The sequence below is a fragment of the Eurosta solidaginis genome, chromosome 2 (assembly GCF_040869045.1).
Source record: "Eurosta solidaginis isolate ZX-2024a chromosome 2, ASM4086904v1, whole genome shotgun sequence".
Classification (NCBI taxonomy): Eukaryota; Metazoa; Arthropoda; class Insecta; order Diptera; family Tephritidae; genus Eurosta; species Eurosta solidaginis.
Window position 1 is genome coordinate 291,673,205 of NC_090320.1, and position 25,714 is coordinate 291,698,918.

At 35.8% G+C, this 25,714-nt stretch overlaps 1 protein-coding gene and 1 long non-coding RNA gene across 3 annotated transcripts in view; both read left to right on the plus strand.

The window, feature by feature from the left end:
• Window positions 1-2,195: 2,195 nt before the first annotated feature.
• The window catches only part of LOC137241200 (hydroxylysine kinase), a 94,252-nt gene continuing 70,733 nt past the window's right edge, over window positions 2,196-25,714 (plus strand). The window contains exons 1-2 of one of the 2 annotated variants that reach the window (XM_067768535.1): window positions 2,196-2,450; window positions 24,638-25,056. In XM_067768535.1, the coding sequence (XP_067624636.1) occupies window positions 24,743-25,056 (314 nt within the window). In that variant the 5' untranslated portion in view covers window positions 2,196-2,450; window positions 24,638-24,742. Of the gene's footprint in view, window positions 2,451-24,471; window positions 24,533-24,637; window positions 25,057-25,714 lie in introns of those variants that run through there. The other variant, XM_067768534.1, reaches the window with a different exon arrangement.
• Window positions 16,633-17,285, plus strand: LOC137242856 (uncharacterized). The gene is made up of 3 exons (XR_010950390.1): window positions 16,633-16,700; window positions 16,796-16,885; window positions 16,964-17,285. It is a non-coding gene; the product is annotated as an uncharacterized lncRNA (long non-coding RNA).

The following is a 25,714-nucleotide window of genomic DNA, read 5'->3' on the forward strand; positions in this document are numbered from 1 at the left end:
GAGTTTGCCACAACGCAAATTTTTTAACCGTTCCTTACTAAAACCTAACTGCGCTATACATTTTATTTAATTTCAATCAAGCAAAAGTAGGTTCAGAACGTTAGATTGGTGAAAGACATAGTCTTATCCTAAAAATTTGAAAATGTGATACATAAAGGTACACTTTATTTTTGTTTGTGTAGTTTGAACTAAAGCCAAGTGTCTCCTTTATTAAAATTTTATATAGGACACCCCTGAAACATCCTACAATTTTTGCTTTTTACAACAAATACGATACTCTAGTAACTTGCAGAATTGTTTGTGTACCAATAAAATAAAACTAAAATTTGGTCCTTTTTTTTGAGGTCTGGTCCTTTTTTCGATAAATTTTGGTCCCAAATGACAACATGGTTTGGCAACCGTGTTTGGGAATGCACGTGATAAGGTTGCATTTTTCCGAATTAAATTTTTTTTTAAATAATGAAATAGTAGTATGCAAGCGATTGCCATAGTAGTAGACATGTACATGAATATTATGAACAAAGTTTAAAGCTAAAAAAAATGTCTTTGAAATATAATCTAAGTGAAGATGGACACGAGGCGTACCTTCATAGACGCGTATTAGGCACAGCATAAGCAATCTTGAGGTGTAGAGAGATCTTAGCTGCATGCCATATTTTGCAGGTTTCTACGAAGCTACGCCTCTTTTGTATCTTGCCTAAGTTCAACTTTTTAGGAGATCTAACATTTTTAATTAACATTGATAAATAACACCTAAAGCAAATACGCTTAAGGTGACTTTTGCGTCATTTCGGCACTTGCGTTGCGTCTACATCTGACTTTGAAAACACGTGCTTTAATTGCTTCAATCCACACAAATAATTAAAAACTTACGTTCTTCGTGAAGTTTCTTGCATTTTAGAAAACAAAAAAACCGATTTTCTATCGCCGTTCAACTAAATAAAAAACATAATTTTGTATTCATGTCGATTTCGTGATCGATCAGGAGAGACGGTGGAACATATCCTCCTGGAACGCGACGCAATCTGATGAGGGCACAATAGATCAACGGCCGCAGTGTAATCCCCAATAAATGTTCTATCTATCTTCATGTTATAAAAATAAAAATAGTTGTATTTCATTTTTCCTCATGTGACAGGGGAAATTTTACCGTCCGTTATTTTAAAGTAACCCTTATTTGACGAATCACTGAACGATTTCTTTCAAATAAAGTGTTTGTTAGCGTTCACCGAAGATGGTGAAAACGGCCCCTGGAATTGTTAGCTTATATAGCCAAAGAAAGTTATGCATAAGCAAAATTTAGTCAAATTTAAAATATAATGCATATGTATAAAATGCATGCAATTTATGAAATCATTTTTATTATATAAAATTAGTTTGACATATCAGATTTGTCAATATTATTTTAGTCCTGCTACATTTAACACATTTATAATATTTAAGAAGAACATTTAAGAAGTAAGAAATATGATTAATGCTTACATTAATACGTGTTTAATTTATTGTCATTGAGGAATAAGTTCGTAAAATTAACAGGCACGTTTTTATAAAGTGCATGTGAAGCTCCATAGATAAAATGAGTAATAGAAGGAACATTAGTTTATATATATACATTTTTAAAATGAAAATCTCCTGCTAAAAAAGGAACAAAACCTAACTACATTTTTTCATTTTCGTACTTAACTGCACTCCCTTTTGTGATTCAGGATTTCGGGGAAAATTTTGAAAAAACTCCGAACATCAATTCCTTCATTACATGACATTCGACTGCCTAGTCCACTACCTTCCACTCTATTCGCAACATAAGCTCTATTTAAGCCATTGTTTACTATATAGTTTGGCAGCTTAAACAGAGGTTATGTTGCGAATAGAGTGGAAGGCAGTGGACTAGGCAGTCGAATGTCATATAATGAAGGAATGGTGTTCGGAGTTTTTTCAATGTTTTAAACAAAAATGATAAAAGCTTTAATATAAATAAAACTATTGTTTTAATAACAACAAAAACGCCTTATATATTCTATATACATAAATTCGTAAGGATTATCTCACTTTAAAATTTGAGTTAAATAATCTAAAGTTTTTTTTTGAAACTGAGTCGAGAACTGTGCGTGTGAATGTTCGAATTTTCACCGATCAGCTGTTAGTTGCGCTACTTGGTAAAATTTACAATGATTTAAGCTGCCAAACTATATAGTAAACAATGATTACACGTAATCCGGGCCAGCTGTTTGCTGATTATATTTTGAACGATTTGATATTTTGAATGGCAGTCTATTTATTTAGTGTAAAAGTGGAAATAAGTATGCAAATTTTTTGTATTCAATAAGCTTGACAATCAGAAAAGACAACTCTGGTTTGCCGCCGAGAAGCTGCTCTCATAACCCTCAATGGGATGTCATATCCGCTCCCTGGGAGCAATCTTCGACCTACCGATGTGATCAAGCAGTGAGGTACGTTAGCTTCAGAACATGTAAATATACATACTATCGACTAGAAAAAAAAAAAGAATGGTGAGGGATCATATTTTTGTTTGTCAACATCTACGTTGCTGTCGACCGCGCAAAAATTTGTTGCTTCTGTAGGGTTATCTACTTTGTAAAATATACTTTAATTTTGTAAATTATTTTTATGTTATATTACTTTTAATCTTATTTCAAAATGAAAATTTTCTAATTAGTTATTTTTAAAATTTTTAAAAGTGAGAATAAATTTATTTAAATATATAGTTTAACATGCGTTTTTCCATGCTCCATAACTCCGTGAGGGTTGGGAAAGACTTCTCCGTGCGTTAAGAAAAGAACGAAGGAAAACCGAAGTACTTGCGATCAACAAGGAAAGGATCGTGCCGTTCGTATCTTGCAAGGCACGTAACTGTTAAGATGTATTTGGGAACCATGGCAACAAGCCTTAACAGCGGGAATATATCCCAAGAAAATCCAGGAATCCCGGCATTTTTATAATTATAATCCCGGGATTTCGGAATGGGATTTGCGATTCCCCGGACTCGATGCATTGCCTACGGCGCGCTATGGGGTCAATTTGAAAAATTTATGTCTCGGTTAGTTACGCCCGCACGCTACCTCTACCACCCGTCGCACTATAGGCCGATATGAGAAAAATCGGGTATTGGTAAAAACCATGGCGCAACGATACAAGGTGGCAGCATGGGACAGCTGATTTTTAGCTTTTTTTATTTGATTTGATACATCAAAATACGGTGCAGTACGATTTTGACATTGGTCCATCGAATTTACAAAAACAAAGTACATGAAATTTTTATTTATGTTTGTAGGTATGTCACCATGCTGCCACCTTGTATCGTTCCGCTATGGTAAAAACTTAAATATTGAAAAACTCGTTTTGCGGTTTTTGCCATTTTTTTGTTTTGTTAAAAAATAAACATCTCATGTTTATTTTTCTTAAAAATTAACTGTCTCGCATTTATCCATGCGGTGTAGGCACCTTGTGTAACTGTGATTTTTAGAAAGAGAATTAATTACTAATTTAAATACAGTCGGAAAAATAAACACAAATACCCCACGAAAAGGCAAGAATTTGCGAAATAATTATCATAATATATTTCAATTGTTTAAATAAATCGTATATTCCGGCTGCGATGTTTTATAATGGATTAACCTCCAATTCTTCACTAGAGGCAGCACACTTTTTTGCTGATTTTTTCAATTCAAATTTTGATGCTAACTCTTCCGATGATAATTTAGGATGTATTCACTTGTCAAACTCTTTAGATTTTGGCTCTCTGACAATTTCTGAAGCAGACATTTCTAAGTCTATAATTGGATTAAAAAATTCAAAGCTTGTTGACGTGCATAGACTGTCCGCATTCGTACTTAAGCAATGCATATATTCGATTTGCGAGCCGTTAGGCTTATTAATCAATCTCTCACTGAAGTTAGGCATATTTTTAGATGATTGGTAGGTAGCATTTGTCACCCCCATATTCAAAGCGGGTGATAAATTTGATATATCAAACTATCGCCCGATTTCCAAGCTATCTAATTTTACTAAAGTATTTGAGAGTATTGTAAGTAATAAACTCGCTTTTGCGTTTAAACCGTATATTTCTGTCTCGCAACATGGTTTTGTACCTGGTAGGTCAACAGTTAGTAACCTCTTGGTATTTTCGAATTATTGCATTTCGTCGTTTATTAAGTCAGGAGGCGGATGCTATCTACACTGATATATCAAAAGCATTTGATAGAGTTAGTCATAATTTGCTACTGAGTAAGTTATCCTCGCTGGGTATGCATAATCAGTTTCTCGATTGGACCACATCTTATCTTGCCAATAGAGTTAATTATGTTGTTGTTGACGATGCTACTTCGGGGGTACCTCAGGGTAGTTGCTGGGACCTTTATTATTTTTAATATTTATTAATGATGCCAGTTCCTTTTTTTTTGTGTATTTTTTAAGTTCTGTCATCATATTTTCTATGCTGAGACTTGAAGATATTCATGATAGTAAAAAGTTACAGTGATATTGAAATTATTCAACATGAGCTTAACTGTCTCGATGACTGGTGTAGACGAAATAAGCTAGTTCTAAACGTTGACAAATGTTGCTTCGTTACTTACCTCAAAATGCGAACGCCCCTTCAATCCTCGTATTTCATTTCGAATTTTGCTTTAAATTCTTTTACCAAAATTAAGGATCTTGGTGTTGTGTTCGATTGCAATTTCTCTTTTACAGAGCATCTTAACTTTATTATACCTAAGGCTTATGCCGCTCTTGGCGGCCACCGTGGTGTGATGGGTAGCGTGCTCCGCCTATCACACCGTATGCCCTGGGTTCAACTCCCGGGCAAAGCAACATCAAAATTTTAGAAATAAGATTTTTCAATTAGAAGAAAATTTTTCTAAGCGGGGTCGCCCCTCGGCAGTGTTTGGCAAGCACTCCGGGTGTATTTCTGCCATGAAAAGCTCTCAGTGAAAACTCATCTGCTTTGCAGATGCCGTTCGGAGTCGGCATAAAACATGTAGGTCCCGTCCGGCCAATTTGTAGGGAAAATCAAGAGGAGCACGACGCAAATTGGAAGAGAAGCTCGGCCTTAGATCTCTTCGGAGGTTATCGCGCCTTACATTTATTTTTATTTTTTTATGCCGCTCTTGCCTTTATAAAACGGAACAGTCGTAAGTTTAAGGATCCCTACACGAAAAAAATACTTTATTATGCTTTTGTTAAGTCCAAACTGGAGTATGCAGCCATAGTTTGGAATCCCTTCTACGCTATCCATTCGAATGGACTTGAACGTGTTCAAAAAAGGTTCCCGCACTTTGCTTTGTTCCAATTAAGGTTTGACTTGCCTATTCTGTCACATGTTTCGCGCTGTAGATTGATTGATATGCAAACTCTTGAGGTTAGAAGGACAATTTCTAGACTATTGTTCATCTATGGCCTACTCAATGGGAATATTGATTGCCCTCCTTTGCTAGAACTCATAAAGCTTAATGTTCCATGTAGATCTTTATGTCAATCTGATCTCTTTCATATCGAATATTGTAGGCGCAATTATGCTCAGTATGAGCCAATAACACGAATGCAAACTGACCTTAACTCACTTTACTATAATAATATTCATGTGGACATTTTTTCCACTCTAGGGTAACGGAAAGGACGAACTTTCAAAAATTTAAGAGAAGAAAGATATCTACTCCAAACATACATATCGCTCATTTGCTGCAACGTCCCGACGCCATAACTCAAAAACATGACTTTTGAGTTAATAACATATGAACGTACTCAATACCATGATCTATGTTGTATAAAAAAATCTTCGCGATCAGTTAAAAATTTAGCACGTGTTATAAAAATGAAAATATGCCTTTATATGCGCAGCATATGACATGGCTTTGAATGGCTCTCCTGGAAAATTGTGTTTTTTGAGTTATGACGACGTTGCAGCAAATGAGCGATATATGTATGTATACTCCTAAAGTTTTTAGTCAAACAAAAGATTTAAATTAGGTACATTCGATTAGTCGCAGTTTCCAGCAAAAATTTGTGTTCAAAATCAACAAAAAGTTCTTCAATAAACAAAATTTCAAAAACCATAATTTGACAACAGAGAAAGGCAGCACAAAGCAAGTCGCCAAGTACAAGAAACTCGGAGCCCGTCCGCTTTCCTCGTCGCTCCCTCTTCAGCAAGTAGCGAGTTTCAACAACAAAAATATTTGTGTGTAAACAGCGATTTATTATTATTAATTATACCAAGTAAAGGAGTCTAAGTTCGGGTATAACCGAACATCAGCGTGAGCTTCAATTGTACATTTCATTTCAGATAAATTACTTTTCTAAATAACACGTGGCACCGCCCGTTAAAAAAGGGTCCCCATTTCCTCTTACAATAAAACTTGATAAGTGAAATATCATTGATTCAAAACTATTTTTTGCTAAGTTATAGCTTATTATTCTAGTCCACGACCCTTTTAAAAATTTTTTATATGAAAGTGGGCGTGGTCTTTAACCGATCTCGTCCATTTTTTCGAGAAATATTCCTGCCACAAGGATAATTTGTGTACCCAATTTTATTACGATCCGTTAATTTTTCTTCGAGTTACGGCTCCCGAAACATAGAAAATTGCTTAGTCATATAAAAGGGGCGGTGCCACGCCCATTTTTTAAATTTGAAGTTTTTCCTATTTATTGTTATAAATCCACTTTGGAAATGAAATACCATTGATATAAAGCTCCTTTTTGCAAAGATATAGCTTATTAATTTCGTCCACGACCCTTTTAAACATCTTTTATATAAAAGTGGGCGTGGTCCTTAAACGAATTCGTTAATTTTTCTTCAAAGCATTCCTTATAGTAAAGGCAACCTCTCTGCCGAATTTTGTTACGATAGGTTTAACGATTTTTGATAGTATTTGTAAAATTTTAAAAAATGTTTCAAATTTTTATCAAGAGTCTCAATATCAGTCCACACGTCAAATTTCAACATTCTAGGTGTATTATTTACTAAATAATCAGGTTTTTTGTGTTTTCCAAAATGTTATATATATAAAAAGTGGGCGTGGTTATCATCCGATTTCGCTCATTTTCAATACCAATCTATTCTGGGTCCATATAAGCTCGTGTACCGAATTTGAAGATATCTCAATATTTACTCATGTTATCGTGTTAACGGACAGACGGACGGACGGATGGACATGGCTCAATAAAATTTTTTTTCGATACTGATGATTTTGATATATGGTAGTCTATATCTATCCCGATTACTTTATACCTGTACAAGCAACCGTTATCCAATCAAAGTTAACGGCGACTGGTAATTAAGTGACGGGTTCTTTGAGGCTCTTCTCTACACAAATTTCCCACTACGAGATGATGCGGAAGAGCTGGCAATAAGGAGCGAGTAATTTAAGTGTTGGTGGCCAATACCAACATTAAATTGGCAGTGAAGAGAGGGGAATAAATGTGTACTACATAAACTGAAACATGAACGAAAAATTTTAAGCTTCTGCATAACAAGCTTAGGTACACCAAAGGCAAGTCGGTAGAAAATGCACTGCAAAGAGTTGTCATGGTAATTTCAACAATGTCCCGAAAGCATCAGTTATATATAGCGAGTGTTCCATGGAAAATCGTAAATTTCCTATCAATAAAATAAACTAGTTTTTCCGGGATTGGTGACGGTTAAGGGAGTATCGCACAGGGGTCAAAGTAAAGACTTCTCCCCGGGAATTCAAAAATTTTAAGTATAAACTTTTCCCAGTGTGCAACACCCCTTAACCGGTTCCAATCAGAACCAAAATTTATATATTCAAAATTTTCAATTCACGTCAGCTTTCGTAAAACATGGCCTAGCCAGCGAAGCCCTTGAGCTTTTATTAGCTGCAATATGTTTATATCTGCGTAAAACTCATAGAGCTTATCATTTTACCTCTTTCGATACCCGCAGTCAGAATCACGGATATGATCATAAATCTTCCCGAGAACTTTTCTTTCCAGCATTCCAACAGCCATCACAATTTCTCTCGGCATCGTAAATGATTTCGAGTCATTTATCAGGACAGAAATGATGAGCGAATTGCAGTGTGATCGTTGTTCGTAGAGAGAGGACTTTACATTTCAATTGCCTATTCAGTTGAAGGTAGTACTTTAACTACTTTTGCAATCAAAAGTTTTTATCCCTTTAATTTCTAAGCTGACTTTGTTTTCGCTGTGAATGCTCGTTCCCAAATAGACGAATTCCTTCATAGTCTGGAATTTATATTCCAGCCAACGATTTCTTCTCGAACACAAGCGAGAATTTCAAAACTTGAGAAATCGAGACCTCGGCTTCTCGAATCTCGTAAATCTCGCGAGCTTCGGGACACTTAATTTAGTCGCTATACCTTGTCAGTATTATATGCACTCCGTTGTTTTGTACTTGTGGTTTTGTGAAAACTTTCGTTTGTGCTCCAGAAGAAATCATAAGCTCTATGTAGTACTATCATTGCAGCGAACAAATTGATTTTCGAGAACTCGCGAGCCTTACGAGTATTTCGAGAATCTCGCGAAAAGTCGAGACTCGTGAAAAATTTCTTCTCGAAAAAATTCGAGAAATCGTAAGCTCTAAATTATATCGATCAACAGTGACGTGGCTGCCATGGCGCGAATGCGCCGATTCTTGTTTGGATGACAAGTACTTTTCCTAGCCCTCTCTTACCGAAAGACCCACTGTCTCTTGCCTTTTTATCTAATCCACAGAAGTTAGAACTCTTGGCGTGTTGTTCAGACCAATAATATCAATATCATCACCATACGCCAGAAATTGTACGCATTTATAAAATACTGTGCCATCCCGGTTTATTCCTTCTGCTAGAATTATCTTATCCAGCATTAGCTTAAGCAAAACGCACAAAAGAGATTCGCCTTGTCTGAAGCCTTGTTTGGTTTCGAATGGCTCGGAGCTGGTGGTGTTGCTTAACATCTAGTGGCAGCACAGGGAAATTAGATTGACGCTTTGCCTACGTGCTTGAACACCTCCGCGGGTAGTCCGTTGTTACCTGGCTTCTTGTTTTTTTTAGCCAGGATATCTTCAATCTGACTTCGTCATAGTCGAGTGCCGCAACGTATTTTCCGTCATCGGCTATTAGGGTATCGGATTCGTCCTCTCCTTCGCTGATTCATAAAGGCCTCCCCTATGAGCATTCTCTATTCGACTGAAATACATCCAACATCAGGAAATTGGATCGGCTGCACTCTAAGTTGTAGGCAGATGATGACCACCTCTAATGTAGACGCTGGTCAATCAACTAGAGGCGGTGTTCAGATTATCAACGATACGAGTAACGAACAGCATGAATAGAGTACATGAACCCCTATCTGAGCTTCGAATGAGATCTTAGAGCCGCAATAGAGTGTTAGAGGTTAATGCAAGTGATGACAGATCACTGTTGTGCCAAAAACTCTATAGCAGAACGTTAAACGCAAATGCCACCACTAAAGTGTCAGCACTTTTAAGATTGTTGTATCGCCAGAAGAGCCTATGTTTTACACCCAGACGAAACTTTTTAGGTTGTTAGGAAAAAAAAATTACTCATACGGTCTAATAGACAGCCATTATCATCCATAAGAGGCAATCTCACACTTATTGACTTATTAGTTAGCGTATTTTTAATTCAATTTACATATGAAATTGGCTCATTGTATTATACAAATGATTTTTGAGAGCGCTTTCAGTTTTTTGAATGCGTGAGCGTCACATCAGAGCGTTATCTTGGCATATTGGAAGTACCTCCATATATATTTGTCTACATACCGATCGAGCTATTTCAACAATGCAAAATTTGATTTTTATAAGTCCAAGAAAGGTCGCTGTTTTGTAAACAAACAAGATTATACTTTCATGCATGGGAGTAGCCAAGCGTTGTCCAAGGGTGTGGAATGGGTTTACGTACATAGTATATAAATATTTAAGATATATTAGATAATGTGGCACTCTTTGCAACCTAAGATTTAAAAACGCTTTCAACAGGTGGGATGATGGGCAGATGCCTTAAAGCAATGATACCTAATCCCATGCTAGCTACTGCCTCTTATGACAAAAGAGATCTCAACCTCATATATCAAACTGCAGAGAGCCGCGGCGGACTATCAAAATCATATGTGGAGTGGGATTGGGCTCAATTCTCGGCCCTGATTTATTGAACGCCGATGAAGTGTTTATTCTGGAAATGCTCAATAACAGTGCGAAACGCATAAGGAGGAGGGACGGAAAATAATAATTTTTTTTTTTCGGAGGCGAAACAGTCCTGATCAAAAAATTGTCCTAGGTGAAAATGTTTGAGTTCACAGGTATCCCTATAGCAATATCATGTCGAATCATGCATCCTTTTTATTTTCCGAACTTTTTCCATAAAAGTCCACATATAAAAGTAAAATCTGTATTTTTATTTTTTGAGTCCGTTAGTTAAACTCGGACTTTTAAAAATAAAAGTCCGGAAATAAAAGCTAAATCCGGACTTTTATTTTTTAAGGCCAAAATAAAAGTCCGGCTTCATAACAAAGAAACAGCTTATCCGAATTAAAACAATTTGTTTATTTCGGATCAGCCGTTTCTTTGTTATCAAGCCGGACTTTTATTGTAGCCTTAAAAAATAAAAGCCCGGATTTAACTTTTATTTCCGGACTTTTATTTTTAAGACTCAGGTAATAAAAATCCGAAAATAACTTTTAATTTGATCCAAATATATTAAAAGTCCAAAATTAATAGTTTTGCAAGGAATTATATTATAAAAGGAATAACAGTTTCCGCCTCTGATAAGGGGCATACAGGTTATGATATGTATAACAGAGTGGCTGTATTTAAGCGGAGCCCAGCACATTACGCTGGAAGGTGGCTTTCAAACCTTTTGCGAAATTTAACGTCTAAGAAAATAATCATTTAGGCACCCGAGACATCTAAACAGATACTCGTTTCTTCTTCTTGCAACGATAAAGATGTTGACGGTCATTTTCCGGATATAGATCCGGTGCGATACCAAACCCCGACCATCTCGGGAACGATTTAATATGACCACATTGAACCTGTAGGCCTCTAGGCGGGGTGGCTGCTAGATTCATGAGGAACTTGGGGTCGCCAGAGCTGCCAAATATGTGTATGTGTAGGTGAAAATCGGTTGGGAACGCTGTAAAACTCTAAAGCTTTGTTTATAATGCGTTTGATCGACAAGGCTCTAGCAAAGATTCGACATTATCACCGTCGGTAATGTTATAGAAAAAATGATAGTCTAAGCATAATTGCCACTTGGATGACAAAACATTGTACCGAAATAGTTTAAATGGATAGAGTGTTTGCATCGACAACCGACTGTGGCAGCCGAAGAAAATGAAAACTTTTACAGCACTGAAGAATTAGCTTGAATTGGGCTTGTTTTACTAAGTATTTTTAGTTGATAGAGAAAGGGTTCGAGAACTTTTTATGACTCAGCCAAAAACATGTTTTATACGGCAACGCTGGCTTCGCTGTCTACGCCCATGCTTTTGCACCCTCCCAAAATTGTTTAATATTTTTTAAGCAAATGAAGTATTTTTTAAGCATGGGTTGATATAAGTTTTGCGCAAGCCCCCAACCTAGCCGTTCAGTTTTGGTCCACCCTAATGAGCATAAGTAGACTTGTGCATTTATGTGTATCTGTGTGTGTTAAATATCTTTAAAAAAAACAAAATTAATATAGCAATGTTATTTTATTTGAGTTTTACTCTCTTAATATCATTGATATCAGACAGTCAATGTACTATGGGCCGCCTAAACATAGTTTGGTTAAAAATAATTGAACACCCTGAAACTGACATTCACCGCTAATTGTTCTGTATTTCTTGCACATATGATTAGAGTTAGATATCGCTGAAAGCGAATTCGATATCGAAATTAAATAAAACAAGTAAGGAAGTCTAAGTTCGGGTGAAACCGAACATTACATACCCAGCTGTACACTTGAAATGCTGTTGTTGTTTGTTTTGTGTGCTTAATAGTGTTACAAGGCTGCGCAATAATACATATACATATGGTTCAATTCTGAACTAATTTTTTTCGAGTTATGGCTCCCGAAACATAGTCATGAAAGGGGCGGTGCCACGCCCATTTTTTAAAATGTGAGGTTTTTCCTATTTATTGTTATAAATCCATTTGGGAAATGAAATACCATTTATATAAAGCTCTTTTTTGCAAAGATATAGCTTATTTTATTTATTTCTTTATTATTTTTAAAAATCTTTTATATAAAAGTGGGCGTGGACCTTAACCGATTTCGTTAATTTTTCATCAAAGCATTCCTTATAGTAAAGGCAACCTCTCTGCCGAATTTTGTTGCGATAGGTTTAACTATTTTTGATTTATGATTAACTAGCTTTACCCGGCGTACGTTGTAACTACCGAGATCGAATGAATGTTGCGTTATTTTTTCTGTTTTGTTTGTTGATAATTATTGTTCTGTAAAGTGAATTGAATTATGTACGCATATTTGGTGAAATTTTCGTTTAAAACATTTTATTATTGCATCTTATTGTAATGCAAGTGGGTACAAAATATTTTTGGTTTTTTCGTTCGGTGCAAAGATAAACAAGTTTTTTGGCGTTCCAACTCTAGAGCAAGCAACATATAGCTGGCCATGGGAAAAGCATAGGCTCTCTAAATTTAATCCTGCAACAGTAAGCGATTGTCCTTCGTTGCTTCCATTACATTCGGCATTAATTTCTTAACGCAAAGTCTGGTTCCATTGCACAATTTTGGTGGGTCTAAATTCCGAAGAAGCATGATTGGCGGTTCTAAAGAGTTTAGAAATTCAATTGGGTAATTCATAATTTGATCTTCATCTGTAACTGTGTCGATAGATTTATATTTCGTCACTTCACCAGGAATTTCGTTTTGAATGCGATCATTGATTTTGTTAGCATGATAATTTTTGGGAGCTAAGATTGCTTGTTCGCATAGCCAAAAAAAATTTAAATTTAAAATTCTTAATTCTGAATTATGAAAAATCTTGATCGAAGGAACCTATAGCCAAAATTTGGTGATGATTGAAGTGTGGGAAATACGTTTCCATAGGGAACACACACACAGAATTTGATTTTTATAGAAGATGTACATGATAGACTGAAGCTAACACATTTTTTAACGGCTGCAGATTACTAAACGTTCAAAAGGAATAACAGCCAAACTGAACAATGCAGTCAAATTTTGGGTGTTAAAATAACCTAAGTTTGTACGACAGCCATAGCTCTAAAAAATCCCATTTGTAGGGAAGTTTCCACGCCCCTTTTTTTCCCATTCCACATTTTACTGGAGGTGTTAGGACAACGTCATATAGCTCCTTACCAATTTTCATTATCCTATCATTACTACATCCAGAGGTAAGCAGTATAATATATTCTATTTCTATGGGAGGTGCCACGCCCATTTTATATATATCGAAATCATTTTAGCCTAAAACATTCGTGTTTATCGAAGGAACCTATAGCCAAACTTTGGTGATGATTGAAGTGTGGGAATTACGTTTCCATAGCGAACACACATACACACACACACACACATAGAATTTGATTTTTATATATATAGATAATATTTGATTCAAGGTTCGATTTGAGCTCAAGGCCAGAACAATAATTTTTTCTAATGATAATTATTGTTATTTTTTAATTTTTCTAAATTGGCAAAATTGTATTTTTTGGAATAGTAAGTAGAAAATTTTTCAGACAACTGCCATAAAAAAAAATGTTCTACTTACTATTCCAAAAACAAAATACAATTTTTCAAATTTAGAAAAATTAAAAAATAACAATAATTATCATTACAAAAAAATTATTGTTCTGGCCTTGAGCTCGAATCGAACCTTGAATCATTTATCAATAGGACGATAAAACCAAAAACAATTGTTAATAATAGTTATAAAATTGATTTTATCACAAGTGGGTGGTGCCATGCCCGTTTTAAAAATTTTTATCAAATGTGTCAATATCAGCCCACACGTCAAATTTCAACATTCTAGGTGTATTATTTACTAAATAATCAGATTTTTTGTGTTTTCCAAAATATATATATATAAAGTGGGCGTGGTTATCTTCCGATTTCGCTCATTTTCAATGCCAATCTATTCTGGGTCCAAATAACCTCGGGTACCAAATTTGGTGAAGATATCTCAATATTTACTCAAGTTATGGTGTTAACGGACAGACGGACGGACATGGCTCAATCAAATTTTTTTTCGATACTGATGATTTTGATATATGGAAGTCTATATCTATCTCGATTTCTTTATACCTGTACAACCAACCGTTATTCAATCAAAGTTATAATACCCTGTGTATAACTACAGCTGGGTATAAAAAGTAGAATCTAATAAAAAGGACTTAGGTAGAAACAAATTTTCTGAATATTTCCTAAAATTTTATATCTAATAATCATAAAGTACGCTTATTTTAAATTTACTATTTTTGTTTTAAGATTAAATATCTTTGACTTTTACATTTGCCTAACATGACTGCTGATGTAAAACGCTCTATCTCAAAATGTGTTTGAAGAAATTATTCCAAAAACGACCCACCTCAGTATTTGTTTGAAGAGCGCCCTGTCTCACAGGTTGTTTTATAAACGCACTATTTCATCTCGAAATGTTTTGAATTCATATTGAGGTAGGACTTCTTTTATCCAATTCTGACGTGAGGCGATTTTGAAAAGTTTGCTGAGGTAGTACGTTTTCAAAACGGTAGCCAATAAAGGGTGATATTCCAATCATCAGTCGACACACAAGCTTTTGACATATCCTCGCCAAAAGAAACCCCGAAAGAACATAATGGTGAAATGACATATGGTTATCTTATTGCCATACCAGAGTTATAAATAGCAGTTTCCACTTGTTTTTTTAAAGCCAATTTATATAATAATATAATCTATATATATAAAAAGAAGTGTACATTTTGATTGTCACTCCATAACTCGAGAACGGATAGAAAGATTGCCATGAAATTTTTAGGAAAGATACAGGAAGGAGAGTTGATGGTTAGTTGATTTTGAAATCCCAAATCGGTTTAGCCATTCTTGAGTTATGATTTTTTTTAGAAAAATTTCAAAATTTGTAAATTTGGTATATAAATTTGCCTATATTAGTATTTACGATCCTTTTTTCTGGGAAGTTAACCAGAGACGAACTGGGACTGGGATTACAACTAGGACCGGGACTGAGACTCGGAGTGGGACTGGACTGGGACTGGAACAAAATACATACCACCCTCTGGGACAGGCAATAAGGGATAAAGAAGAATGAGAAGAAGGTGAGAGAAGATAAAAGAGAGAAGTAGAAGGATACTGAGAAAGAAATAGAATGAGACGAATATGGAGATAGATGAAGCGAAAAAGACGGAAGGAGGAGTGAATAAAAGGATCAGGAAAAAGAGAAGAGGGGTGGGGGAGGGCAGAGTAAAAGCTTATTAAAAAATGCAGATAGGCCAAATTTAGGGCAGAACAACGTCTGCCAGGTCTGCTAGTAATTTATATAATAATTTATAATAATTTTTACTTTTCACATTTTTCCTTCTTTCATCGTACTTTTGTTTAGTCAATTACGCCCGTGCAGTTTCTTGCTATGGATTGGTGTCATGGCAGTCGAGTATTGTAGAGAATTTTGAACGATATGCAAATGAGGCATTTGGGGCCAGTGTACATGTAGTATAAGTTAGATCCTGGGTTCACGCCCAGGGAAAAGCAGCCTCCAAAATTTTAGAAACAAGATTTTTCGATTTGAAGAAAATTTTTCTAAGGAGTCGCCCCTCAGCAGTGTTTGGCAAGCACTCCGAGTGTATTTCTGCCATGAAAAGCTCTCAGTGAAAACTCGTCTGCCTTTCGAAGTCGACATGAAACAAGTAGGCCCTGTCCCGCCGATTTGTAGGAAAAATTAAAAGGAGCATGACGCAAATTAGAAGAGAAGCTGGGTCTAAAATCTTTTCGGAGGTTATCGCGCTTTACATTCATTTATTTTTTAATTGCGGAAATAAAAAATATATATGCGTAATAGAGAATGTAATTCAGGTCAGGAAGAAACCCTGTTTAAAAATATTTTATTCAAGCTCAATATCATATCCAGCTTAAATTTTAAAAGTTTTCAAATAAATGGCAACTCAGTAGCTAAAATATTATGGTACATACATACATATATGTCATCCAAATTGTTGAAGCCGCGTTGGAATTTGAATTTCGATCATCCTTAAAATTGTACTGTTATTCTAAACATCGCGACGCCGTCTATGAAATTAAACTTTAAAAAAATTTACTTGCAATGCAATATCGGGATGACTGTCTTCGTGAGTACTATAAAAAAACCGAAATATATGCGAGGGGCATAGAACAAGTTTTAAAAATTTTTTAACATTTTCGTAAGCGTGATTGATCTAATAAAACTGATCTATTAAAAAAATAATAAACACATCAGCAACTAAATGTTAAGAAAATTCGCAACACTAATATCAATTATTTCTGCAATTCACGTTTGACCAGCGCCTCTAGTTTCTTGGCCCATTGTGCTATGTAAATATCGAATACCTATACATTTGTTTGCTTGTTCATATGTATGTCGGCTTGTGTATAGAATCTTTCCTATAGATCAAAACTGTCTCAGCAAAGTAAGAATGATTGGGGGCACGAGTAAAAGTAATGCGAGGCAAGGATAGATAACTTTAACAACAAAAGTTGAACAAGTGAGGTACATAAAATAAAATCCAAAAAAAACGAAATACAAACAATTCAAATAACAACAAAACCAAAGCCAATGCTAAAAATTTGCTTTTTTATTTGTAGCTTACCGAAAATTTCCAGCAACATTTTTTACTTTTTAATGTTATTTAAAGGAGCTGTCAAAACTAAGAAATTGTACCTTTTTTTTGAAAGGTGAGACTCAGTACTATTTCAAAATTTCGTTCGATATTCTGAAAGGAGTTTGAAAATAATAACACTTTTTATTTTAAGGAACGACTTGGGAGTTTAGAATATGCAAAATACAAGGTGACACAGTGCTACATGGGCAACCTATAATAATTAAACCATGCTCAAACCCATGGAGATATATTTGATTAGAAAATTTTTAAATGTGACAAGAATGTTGAGACTAAAATTTCAATTAAAAAACAGCCATTTTCTGTGCGCGGCAGTTTTGTATATGCATAGTATATATGTGGAGGTCCATACCAAAATACACTTTATTTTACCATTGATAACGAGTGTTGGTTTTTTAGATGTGGAGTAAGTTTGCCTAATAAGCATTAAACGAAGGGGTTACTTGTATTTTAAATTATTATGTCCCTTTAGCCATTATAGCCTATTTAAAATGTTAAGTTACCTTTTGATGCGAACAGTATGTAAATGTGCCGTTATGATATGATTATCCATACAAATAAGGAATAAAATATTTAAAAAAAACATTTTTAGTTAAACGGTTTTATTGAAAACAATACTAGTCATCACACTCCTCATCAATCTAGGGCGTTGATCAGACAATTAAATAAAAGCGTTGGACGCGTCATATTTCTATTGATAGTCATAAGTAAGACCAACTGAACCTTAATAAGTTTATGATGCCCCCAACGCTTTTATTTGTCTGATCAACGCCCTAGATAGATGAGGAGTGTGACGACTAGTACCTAGGACCTACCTAATTATTTTCTAGCTTTTAGTATTATTATTACTTAATGTAAGTATTGTTTTCAATAAAACCGTTTAGCTTAAAATTTTGTTTTCTTAATTATTTTATTTTCAAGTTTTTAGTCTTTATTTAATTGCCTATTATTTCTCATTATATTTAGTTCATTTAGTTACTCATTATTACAAGGACTCTTTCCTGACAATTTGTTACAATCTAAGTCCTCAATACATAATCCTTCCAAAGACTTTACTCGACTCTGCGCCACGTATGCTTGTCCCTCCTGGAACTCCAAAGTATTTTGATGTCACTTCTACCGGACTGTATGTAATAATATTTGTTCCCAATATGAGCCAAATCAGACCACAAATACGATTTTTTTGAATATATCAATCATTGCGCCACCTAGCGGCGATTTTTTTCACAGGTTGTTTTCTATTCATGTATGTATTATGTGTTCCAAAAATGAGACAAATCGGACCACAAATATAATTTTTTTAATATCTCGATCCCTGCACCACCTAGCGGAGATTTTTTTTCTATTCATGTATGTATTATGTGTTCCAAATATGAGCCAAATCGGACCACAAATACGATTTTTTGAAATATTTCGATCCATGCGCCACCTATCGGTGGTTTTTTCTTATTATTGCATTGTCATCGGGTTCTGAACTATATTCCAAGTTTCAAGCTTGTAGCTTATCGGGAAGTTACTGAAATTTTAATTACAAAATTCGTTCACAACGGCCGTGCGGCCGGCTGGCCTGTCAAGTCAAGCTAAATAAAACCGTTTAGATATAAAATTGTTGCAAAATTTATATAACATTCAGATTAGCGACTTTGGTTGTTGGGTCATTAATACCTTAGTAATCAGGTTTTAATCTATACTTTAATTGGATACTATTGAAACATTTTCCTACATGATGGTTTCAAGTGCTTGTAACGAAGGCTTTGCTGCATTTTTTAAATTCAGGTTAAAAGTTAAATTTTTTTCAAAATATGTAAATGATGCGTTTTGGTGTGGACCTCCACATATGTACATCTTAAATTTACTTTTGGCGATAATTGCAGGATCAGATGGAAAGGCTATTAGTGTGTAAGTGGTGCGTTCTCTGAGTATTATTTATTTGGTCTAGAAAAAGTGGAATATTTTCTGAATTTACCATGTTTCCTAGACTGAAAGAATTATCCTAATGTATTTTCCTGTTTATTATTCATTTTCTTTAAAAAACTTTAGTTAAAATGTGTTTTGCAGGTCCGTTATTGTTTAGTCTTTTCATAAATGACATCTTCTATATCTGTCAGCATGGCAATATGCACACTTACGCTGATGACATTCAATTATATCTATCTGGAATGTATGAGGATACCAGCCATCTTTTTGAAAAGTTCAATAATGACTAAGCATCCATTTCGGCTTGGGCCACGAGAAATTATTTGTACCTTAATACTGATAACTCTTACATCCTCCCGATATCTAAAAAAGCTATAGCTTTCTCAAATATTCCCCCTTTATATATTGCTTGTAACGTCCTAAAACTGGTGCCAAAAGTGACCAATCTTGGTTTCATCATCAACAGTAGCTTGACATGCAAAGTGTACAATATATTAAGGAACCTTCGAATGTTAGCGGCGTTTATCCCTCTCCAGAGAAAAAACTTGCAATACAGCTAATTTTGCCGGTTATATGCTACTCCGAACTGGTATACAGCAAGCTGAGCTCGCGTTCTGCCCATAAGATCGATGTAGCTTCCAACCACGTTTCGCGCTATGTTTTCGGGTTAGACAAATTTGACCATATTTCGAATTGGAGAACACGATTACTAGGGTGTGAAATAGCTGACTATCTGAAGGCCAGAAATTGTATTTTTCTCACTTTTTGTATGTAAGGAACCTAGGTATCTTTATAAGCTAATTTTTCCCAGGTCATCTCGGACTCATGATATGATTGTACCAAGCTATATCTACATACGTCACCTCCTCGCGGCTATTCTTTGTCAATGCCATTCGTAGGTACTTGGAACTCGATACCAATGTCCATTCGCAGTAATTTTACTAAAAGCAACTTTAAGGCAGTTTTATATGCTTACTACCGGTGAAATACGCTCAAGTTGTTTTTTTTTTTTTTTTGTATCCTAAATCTTATTAATGTTTTCTTTATAATTTCTACTTTTTTTTGTTACCCAGTCGTTGAGAGGCAGTGGCTTCTTAAGCGCCGAGATCTAAAACCGCTCAGCTACACAGAAACTCATCAGCTGATAAATATAGATTCACAAAGTACAATAGATTAAAAGTATAAATATAATTTTTTAATTATTAAGAGAATATAGAACCGTTTCTTTTTATGGCAAAGAGCAAGTTCGAAACATCAATTATTCTCGAGTGAGAGTTATAATCTTCACACAAACATAGAAAAGGTTCGTGTAGTTGGAAATTGCTTCTGCATTGTTTAAGAATTATAGGTTTATAATGCCTTAAAACTCGGCATGGAACATTCAAGTTTACTTCGTTCAAAAAAATTGGGCTTGAAATCGATCCATTCAAAAGTCTAGCCATAAATAGTACACCTAGCATTTCTCTACGACTTGCAAGGGTGAAAAGATTTATTAGTTTTAACCGATTAGTGTAAGGAGGAAGATTATACGGAGAGTCCCATTGAAGATTTCTTAAGGCGAAAAGTAAAAACTGTTTTTGAATTGATTCTAGTCTATCCACATGTACTTGATAACGCGGGTTCCAAATTATCGATCCATATTCTAATATCGGTCTCACCAATGAATTGTTCACAAGTTTCGCTATCTAAATAATATTATAACGAATTTACTGCAATTCCCTTTTATTTGCAACCTTCTGCTAAGTTCGAATAACTAAACTGTTGAATAAATAACTCCACTGTTCAATAATGCAAAATGGCCTTTATTAAAGTTCTTCACAATAAACACTTATACTTCGCAACTGATTGATAGCTTGCTTAAATCAAACTGATTGATAGCTCAAATGAAACTGATCATCCCGCCTCTACTGTTGCTGCTTTTATACTGTGCGTTTCATCGTTCACATATTTCTAGGCGCTTCCATCTCCAGAACTTACTAGTTAGTTATCAGCTACGTTCATAGCTTCTCAAACTACGTTTAGAGCTTCCCATATGCGCGTATATACGTGAGTAAATTATTGCCTTCTTTTGTGAGCATCTCAGATAAGATGTATGCATGTGTTTGTGCGTTGCTTCTCCGCTGCGGTTACGTATATATGTGTAGACATAATGATTGAATTATTGATGTGCAACAAGTCACTGCTTAGCATCGGCTTAGAGACGATAGTATCCCTTAGTGCTGCTAATATTCGTTACACTGCCCTCCACCTACGTCTGATCGTCCCGATCAGACAAATCTCTCGATCTAAACGCTGCGAGCCTCTCCAAATGAACCACCCTTCTATTTCGTGGTTTCCCAATTGTTTGTATGCTGTAGATGACATCACTGATCCTCTTCACAACTCTGTATGGGCCTTCCCAACTGCACCGATATTTGGATGGAACACGTTGAGGGTTGTATAGCAGTACTAAATCTCCCTCCAAGAAACCTTCCGAATTAAAGTTCTTTCATGCCAGTGTTTCATTTTACTACTCATTACCCTGGGCCGTTCCCTCACCTTCCGAATTAAAGTTCTTCATGCCAGTCTTTCATTTTACTACTCATTATCCTGGGCCGTTACCTCACACTCTGTTCTTTGGCCAATGAAGAACTACTTCGCAGAGCTTGATCTTGACGGATTGACTTTGTATCATCAGTATCGTCTTGACGTTTCACAACAGTAGTGCGCGCTGGCTGGAAACCACCCTTGCATTCTTTCTGGAAAATTCGTTCCTTCGGTTTTGTGCGTCCATTTGTTTTTGTCAATGCCAGTGTTTCTCTCACAGGTACTTTTGATTACGTTTTATTTGGCCCATTGGATCCATCAACCTTTGCCTTTGACTTCCGTGGTCTTTGTGGAGTCTTCTCCACCAGCAATCGTTTACTGCTGAACCCTTTCTCCCAAACTGAAGTTAAGTGGCACATCCTGATTCTTATAACGCATCACCCTTCTCTGCATATCGATCTTGATTTAATGGTCAACCAAGAAGTGCACTCCCAATATGACTTTATCAGCGATCTCCTCCACAATGAATTTGTGTAGAACCACGACCTCCCCAATTAAGACTTCACATACCACTTCTCCCTGGACTTGGTTATACTCGCCAGTAATCGTACGCAATCTTGCTCCAGGTAATGGCTTTACTCTCCTGTTGACCAAATCGGATCGGATAAAAGAATAAGATGCGCCCGTATCTACTGTCAGTACATGCTTCTTGCCATCCACATTTCCTTTGACGGTAAGAATGCTCGATTTCCTTCCAGTTTGCGAGATAGGTATCACGCGGCATTCAATAGCTGGGGCAAGTTCTCGATCTTTACATTTGACTCGCTCTTGCTTATCTCCTCCAGCTTTGCGTTTACGACCAGCCAAGTTGGAACTACCATGACCGGTGCTGCAATGACGTGCAATGTGACTTGGGTTACCGCACTTGGAACACTTCATAACTCCGGCATTTTTTGTTGTAATCCCTTCAGTGCTTCCAAAATTGTGTCTACCCAATCTGGCCTTTCCTCTTCCACGCGATAAGCTTTGTATGCGGGCTTACTCAAAAGTTACGCTGTTTCCTGAGTCAGTGCATGGGATACCGTTTCAGCAAATGTTGGCTTTGGGTTCGCATATGTAGCTCGTTTCGTTTCGGCATCCCGTATTCCATTTATAAAGCTCTGAATTTTAACCTTCTCGGTGTATTCCACGGGTGCGTCTGCATTTGCGAGATGAGCCAATCTTTCAACATCCGACGCAAACTCCTGCAAAGTCTCATTCGCTTTTGTTAACGATTTTGCAACTCAATTTGATATATCTGTTTCCTATGCTCGCTTCCGCAACGTCTCTCTAGAGCGCTCATCAATGTTTCATAGTTGTTCCGTTCGTACTCTGGAATTGTCTATAAGATTTCAGCTGCAGGCCCTTTCAATGTCTGGAACAGTGCAGCAACTTTATCTTCAGCATTCCAGTTGTTCACTGCTGACGTCTTCTCAAATTGAAGATTGAATACCTCGAAAGGAACAGAGCCGTCAAAAGATTGAGTTTTTAGCTTCGGATTGCTCGCTGGAACAGCTGGGCGATTTAGTTGTAACTGTTGCATAAGACCTTTCAACGCTTCTATCTCGGCATCAATTTTGTCCTCGAGTTGTAAAATTTTTACATCCTGCTCGTCCAGTTTCGCCAAGAGCTGCGATGATACCTGTTCCGAAATTTTTGTCGACATTCCCGATATACGTGCCTCTTGCGCTTCCAGTTGAGATGACATATATGTCTTCTGTTCTTCCAATTGAGATGACATTTGCCACGCCATTTCTGAAATGCGTGCCTCCTGTAACTCCAGCTGAGATGCCATTGTCGATGTTTGTGCAGATATTGTGCTCATCACTGTCTGCGGTGTTTCGTTTTTTTCTTCCATTTTTGTTGTTGTTTTGTCGCTATCATAATGAAAGACATACTCCTCAGCATTGATTCCTTCAAATACCATAGCTACACTTAGTCGTCTCTGTAGCTGGGATTTATCGCCAAAAGTATCCAATCCACGGACTTCCAACTCCTTCAGTTGCTGGATCGTCAATTCACTCAACTTTGCCATGTCCAAGTTGTATTCGAAGACTTCGGAATTTGTCCAACAATTCCTCTTCTGACACCAATTATAACGAATTTACTGCAATTCCCTTTTATTTGCAACCTTCTGCCAAGTTCGAATCACTAAACTGTTGAATAAATAACTCCAATATTCAATAATGCAAAATGGCCTTTATTAAAGTACTTCACAATAAACTTGTATACTTCGCAACTGATTGATAGCTTGCTTAAATCAAACTGATTGATAGCTTAAATCAAACTGATCATCGCGCCTCTACTGTTGCTGCTTTTATGCTGTGCGGTTTCCTCGTTCACATATTTCTAGGCGCTTCCATCTCCAGAACTTACTAGTTAGTTATCAGCTACGTTCATAGCTTCTCAAACTACGTTTATAGCTTCTCATATGCGCGTATGTATATACGTGAGTAAATTATTGCCTTCTTTTGTGAGTATCTCAGATAAGATGTATGTATGTGTTTGTGCGTTGCTTCTCCGCTGCGTGTGCGTACATATGTGTAGACATAATGATTGAATTATTGATGTGCAACAAGTCACTGCTTTGCATCGGCTTAGAGATGATAGTATCCCTTAGTGCTGCTAATATTCGTTACGATATGTTATCTGTGATTATTGACTTCGTGCTTTATTTTCTATACCTGTATTTTTCTTATTATGTTATGACCATACCTAGATTTAAGAATTATCTGTATTTTTGCTCTTCCATATACTGTTGTACTATAAGAGATCATAGATCTCATTGTACTGTGACTTATCAATAAATGAAAATGAAATGTACACATTGAAACGTGAAAGGATTTCTTGGCCATTTCTTCAAGGGTTTAAGAAAATGCTCAGGAAAAGCTTGTAGGTCTAAATTAGGTCTGGTAGCGGCACGCACCTCGGAAGAAATTTTATGAAGTAAATGAATAATAAAAAAGGAAAATCCATATTTTCAAATAATAAAATTTCAAGTTTGGTTTAAAAACGGAAAATAAGGTTTTCTTGTGTTCTGGATACCGCGCTATAAGTGACAACTGGTTTGTAGCACCCCAAAACTCCTCCTTATGTACGGCCTTGCTTAAATACATATATATGTACAACCTAACTTGGAGCCATTTACTTGTATGTGGATAGCATTCGCTACTATTCCGGTGAGCAGAGAAGTGTTTCTTCGCAAGTGCTTTACATTTTCGTAATAAAGATTATTACAAATTTACTTGTATTTTTCCTAATATTTATTTGTTTGTCAATATATGTATGTACATAAATTGAACGTTTCATTTTCTTTTACCTTTAGCTACACAAGTGCATACATTCATATTTCTTAACACTTATACAAACAAAAAAATATTCAAATTTTACAATATTATTAAATTAAAAACTAATAAAAAGCGTGAATAACATGGAGAATTGGAATAACGTAGAATTAACTAGTCTGAGAAAAAAATCGTACACTTTAAATCATGAATACGATTCAGTAAATAAATGCATAATTCCCATGAAGAATAGTCAAGAGCCATCAGCTGTAAAGGCAAATGATGAGAATATCAGTGATGCCAACTCAAGTGATTTACTGCAGCCAGGAATGAATATAAAACCAAATGTTGGAGTAGAAGAAGCAGAATCATTGGTACGCCGGCTTTATGGCATTACGGCTAATAGCACAAAATTATTGAATGCATATGATGATATTAATTATCTAATACAACCGGACTGGTAAGTGTAATTCTGATAAATAAAACCTTTTTAAAATTTTAAATAGCATACATTTGGGGTGTATCATAAAAAAGTTGTTTACCGAGGCTTTCAGGTTTATTCAATGTTTTTCTTAAACCTTTCATCCGAAAATACGCCAAGTACTGCATCATGAATCTCATTAATTATTTTCTTGAATTTTTCCTGTGTTATTTTTGTATTTTTTCTTATATTTCGCGTTTCTCACACCCACAATAAGGTTCCAGTACTAGCGTAAGTGTGTAAGCTATGTATATTCCAAAAATCTAACGAAAAACAAGAAATATACATACTTCGTCAAATATTTTTGACATTTGACTATTTTTACACTCAGCTGAGCAGAGCTCACAGAGTATATTAATTTTGTTCGCATAACGGTAATCCGTAACGGCATAAACTAATCAATATAGATATAGAGTTCTATATATCAAAATGATCTGGACGAAAAAAGAAATTCATTTAGCCATGGCCTTCCGTCCGTCTGTCCGTTAAAACGATAACTTGAGTAAATTTTGAGGTATCTTGATGAAACTTGGTATGTAGGTTCCTGGGCACTCATATCAGATCGCTATTTAAAATGAACGAAATCGGACTATAACCACGCCCACTTTTTCGATATCGAAAATTTCGAAAAACCGAA